This window comes from Leptonychotes weddellii, chromosome 5 (genome assembly GCF_054177405.1).
Source record: "Leptonychotes weddellii isolate Sample4059 chromosome 5, ASM5417740v2, whole genome shotgun sequence".
Classification (NCBI taxonomy): domain Eukaryota; kingdom Metazoa; phylum Chordata; class Mammalia; order Carnivora; family Phocidae; genus Leptonychotes; species Leptonychotes weddellii.
The window spans coordinates 100,259,275-100,264,367 of NC_138373.1; the positions used below are offsets into that span (position 1 = coordinate 100,259,275).

Sequence of the window (5,093 nt, forward strand, 5' to 3'; positions counted from 1 at the left end):
CGCATCGGGCTCCCTGCTCAGCAGGAAGCCTGCTTCTCCCTCTCCCGCTGCTTGTGTTCCCTCTCTCACTGTCTCTCTCTCTCTCTCTGTCAAAATAAATAAATAAAATCTTTAAAAAAAAAGATTTTATTTGAGAGAGAGAGAGAGCGCGCGCGCGCATGCGCATGAGTGGGGGTGGGGGGCAGAGGGAGAGGAAGAAGCAGACTCCCCGCTGAGCAGGGAGCCCAACAAGGACTTGATCCCAGGATCCCAGGATCATGACCTGAGCCCCCAAGCACCCCAATTTTGTTTAGGTTTAATTTGATGTTTTTCTGATATCTTGACATCAATACTTAGATAATTGATTTTAAGCCTTCCTTCTTTTCTGATATGTACATTTAAATCTGACAGTTTCTCTCTAAGCCTGGCTTCAGCTGAAGCTCATGCATTTAAAAAAATAGTAAAATATACATAACATAAAAATTTGCCATCTTAACCTTTTTTTTTTTTTTTTAAAGATTTTATTTCTTTATTTGAGAGAGAGGGACAGATAGCGAGAGAGAGCACAAGTGGGGAGGAGAGGGAGAAGCAGAGTCCCTGCTCAGCAGGGAGCTCCATGTGGGGCTTGATCCCAGGACCTTGAGATCATGACCTGAGCCGAAGGCAGCTGCTTAACCGACTGAGCCACCCAGGCGCCCCCATCTTAACTATTTTTTAAGTGTACATTTCAGTGGCATTAAGTATATTCACACTGTTGTGCGACCATCACCACCATCCATCTTCAGAACTTTTTCATCATTCAATCCTGAAAATTTACCCATTAACAAGAACTCCCCATTCCCCCCTTCTCCAACCCCTGGTAACCACCACTGTACTTTCTGTCTCAATGAATTTGACTATTCTAGGTGTAATCCATATAAGTAGAATCATGCAGTATTTGTCCTTTTGTGTTTGGCTTCTTTAACTTAGCATAATGTCTTCAAGGTTTAAGGCTGAATAATATTCCATTATATGGAATTCTCTTAGATTCTGTCTTACATTTGGTGAGTAACCCTGTCATTTTTTAATAGTATGAGCTTTGGTAAGTTAGATGACCTCTAGGCCTCAGTTGTAACATCTGGAAAGTGGGATTGTAGTGAGGGTGACACGAGAATTCACATAAAGTAACTAGAGGAGCACTTAGTCAATGTTTAGCTCTTATTATTGCTCACCTGTTTCCTAGCGTCCTGAGTGAAGTTTCTAGAGAGAAACATGGGTTATTAACTAAATGTATCATGGCTTGAACTCTGTAAATATTTTCACTGATTTATTCTGTTTCTTAAATTCACTTTAGATTTTGAAACTGTTTTACTTTTGGAACCTGGGAATAAGCAAGCAGTAACTGAACTTTCCAAAATTAAAAAGGTAATGTAATCTTTTCACCAAAATATGGTCTTATTTTCTAAAACAGAAACACATTATCTATTACATAATTAACTTGAGAATGTATTTTGGTAGTCATGCTTACAAATTTATTTTCAAGGATTTAATTGAGAAAGGACACTGGGATGACGTTTTTCTCGATTCTACACAAAGGCAAAATGTGATAAAACCTATTGATAATCCATCTCATCTTGGGTCAACTGTAAGTGAAGCACTTTTCTTTCATTTTTTTCCTTCCTTTTTAAATATCAGTGTTGTATTAATAAGAGTTGGAAGCAAACTGTTGAGTTAATAAACTCCTCTTAGAATCTTTAAAAAGCACTCTTAGGATAATTATTGACATAATAAAAATGGGGAAAATTCAGCTGTTTAGAATTCTGGGAAAACTTTTTCAGTGACTTAATTTAGCACTATAAATTTAAATATTTTGACATATTTTCTGATATTAAAGGAATTTTAGGTAGTTTTACATTTTATAATAATTAAGTATTTTTTAATTTCTAGTACCATTTTTATTTGGGATTATGATTTTATTATAATAATAGCCTTGCATCTCATATGGGGTTAGATCTAAAATTAGCACTTAATCTCAACAACAACAAAAGATGAACGTGCTTTACAAGTCATCTCACACTGCTCACATCATTTATCAGCTGGTGCAGGTGGGGGTGGTGCATGTGGTCCCTGGGGCCGCCGAGGTGCAGGAGGTGGAGGTGGCTCATAGCCCATGGATAGTGATAAGGGGGGGCCTGTGGAGTAGCACGGGCAGGATGGTCCTGGTAAGGAAGGGGATCTTCTTGTCGCCATACTGACTTGCAGAGCAGAAGTGGAAGCTATGTTGATATGACAGACAAAAGAGCCAATACCAACAACAGCTGAACCCCAGAAAAGCAGGCATCAGCACCTGCTACCTTTCCTATCACCAGGTTCCCAGAGGGCAGCATCAGCGCCAGAAAACTCTGGCCCTTCCACTGGGTGCCGCCTGCAGCTCGGGGGACTAGAGGCCAGGAGGTTAAATGACTGTCACCACACGTCACTGCCCATGTCTGCAGTGTGGAACGGCAAGGGGCTCCATCCTAGAGGATTACCGGAAGTAATTACAAACGAATAAAGTCGTGTACTCCAGACAGGCAGGCATCTGTGTCCAGGATAACCCTGCGTCCCTCCTCCGTGGCTGCAGGAGGTGGTTCTTTGGATATTGAGAACAGGAAGAATGAGTGAGAATAAAAAGCCCATTCTCCACTCCTGTGGAAGAGTTCTGCCTGCCAGCCCATGACCACCTTCCTTTGTTTCCCTCCCTGACAAAGGGGTCTTCTCTCTGGAAGTTCTGTCAGTGGCCTCAGAGACCTCTGGGAGATGGGGATGCCTGCAGTCTTGGAGGGGAACTGAGATGGTGTTTTCTGGGAGGAACATGTTCCTTATAAATGTCAGCTAAGCTCAGCTATGTTTATCTTATCAATTCATAGGTAGTTCTAAGGACACTATGAGACACAGAGAAATTATGTTCTGTGGAAGAAGGAGGCAAAAATTCTAAATAACAGAATTAACGCAAATGTGTTTTGATTTCTGGTATAAAATTCCCATGCTTTATCATGAGAGGCAGAATGAGTCCTAACCAGTGACTCAGGACACAACAGAACCTGCTCATATGAACACAGCTGAAGGACTTTGTGTGGAACTGGCCCTGCAGTAGTAACTGATTTTTCTCTCTTCATGACTTCATTGCTGGTGTACGTTTTCTACTACAAATATGTCACCTCTGATAATTCAGAATATTCTTACCCAGGGTACAACTGGAGGGATTCTGTGTGGCACATTTACGACCAGCGATGGAGCAGTGATGAGTTAGGAAACTGACCTTATCTAAGACCATTCAGAATTGCACAAAGCACACAGTGTAAAGTTGGAGGGATGGCATTTCACGTTTTCCAGTTGTGAGGATTACCGCAGACATTCTGAACAGGTTAATCGCCTAACAATAGGAAAGGAGGAAACAACAATGATCCCACCTAGAGGAGCTCTGGAAGGAGTCAGCCGGGCCAGGAGGCTTCAGTGTGGAGTGTGGTGTCATCCTCTTCCTGTTACTCCCAGAAACACACAAAGCCCTAAGGTCCTCAGTGTTTAGATACTTTTGGCTTTTGGAGGCACAACCAAGATGACACGCTGAAAAGAGACCTGTAGGCTTTTGGGTTAAGAGTTTGCACTTTGAAAATAAATAACACCGCAGACGTCTCACCAACACGCAAAACAGAGGTAAGGCCAGGAGAGAGCGCTGTACAGTAAGATGGTTTCGCAAAAGGGGTACAACTGAGAATGGCCACAGCATTTACCTTGCCCTTCCCTGTGCCCTTGATAGAGACAGAGCTGCTGTTCTCAGGGGAGCGGCGCCAGCTTCTGGATCTCAGAAAGGCCCTAGAAGGCATGGAGGTTTATTTTGATTTGCATAGACTGTGCAGAATTAAACCCTCCACTCATTTCTCTACCACCTTAAACTCTTCCCTACTCTCAGGTCCCTGACTGGCGGAGGATTTCCCACATGCTCAGGTGATCCGCAAGGATAAGGGGGAGCCCTGTCCCCTATACTTGGTGAAGACACCACAGGGCCCTGGTTCAGGTGTTTTCATAACTCATCAAACAGTTGTGGACAGCTTGGGGCTCAAATCAGCGGGAACAAAAGTTAGAGGCGTGCCTCATGGCTCAGAGAACCCAGCACGTGGTCTTTGTATAGTGCACATCCACGGAGGTGGTGCATGTCTGCCTTTCTGTAAAACAGCCTCTTTCCCTCTCTGCAAGAGACCCCTGCTCTCCAGCTCCATCATGTGGGGGAAATGACACAGTCCATCATAAGGGGTGTCCTGAGAAACTTGAGGATGGGTACAGTGTCCTCAGCCAGGTTTACCCTTGCATTGCAAGACCCTCAGTACCATATCTACCTCTTTTCAAAAAAAAAAAAAAAAAATCACCTAAGGCAAAACTCTAGCGTAAGCAAATTGTCTTTAAAAATATACATTGCACATTGTTTTTGGTATACCATACAATTTTTCATTAAATCCAACAAAGCCAGTTTTTTTCCTGCAATATTAGAACGGAAAGAGTAGCTGGCATGAATTTAGCAATTTGTTTTGTGCTGAATCTTTAAAGTTATTGTCTATAACTTCATATATATATATATATATGACTGGTAATTTCTGACATTAACCTAACATATACAGAAGCGTCCACAAGACAAAATAATAAGATTTAAAAAGTAATTATAAAGTGAACACCCATGAAATCACCAACTAGGTCAAAAATTGAAAGGTCTCAGTCTCCAAAATCTCCCTGTGTGCCCCTCACTGGTCATGATCCTCTCCCTGCCTCTTGGAAGTAACTGTTATGCATGGTGGATGCTTTGAGATTCTTAACAATTTTATAAGGAAGTCAGAGCAGGTATTTTTATCTTGCTTAAAAAGGAAGAAAGTGAGGCAAAAAAAGTTTGTTTTGTCGAGTTCAAATTTCAGGTTAGTAAGAGAATTTCTTAGTTAAATGCTTTTCTAGTGTTCTTTTTGTTTTTTTAATTAAGTAGGCTCCATGCCCAACATGGGGGCTCCAACTCATGACCCTGAGATCTGGAGTCTCATGCTCTACTGAGAGCCAGCCAGAGGCCCCCTCTCCGTGTTCTTGTGACTTTATTCTTGGATTTTCTGAGACAA

At 42.0% G+C, this 5,093-nt stretch overlaps 1 protein-coding gene across 1 annotated transcript in view; it reads left to right on the forward strand.

Annotated features, from left to right (window-relative positions):
- Nucleotides 1-1,284: 1,284 nt before the first annotated feature.
- The window catches only part of RPAP3 (RNA polymerase II associated protein 3), a gene marked incomplete at its 5' end in the record, with an annotated part of 12,930 nt that continues 9,121 nt past the window's right edge, over nt 1,285-5,093 (forward strand). Inside the window, 2 exons of the mRNA XM_081821571.1 lie at nt 1,285-1,383; nt 1,502-1,603. Of these exons, the coding sequence (XP_081677697.1) occupies nt 1,285-1,383; nt 1,502-1,603 (201 nt within the window). The remainder of the gene's footprint in view (nt 1,384-1,501; nt 1,604-5,093) is intronic.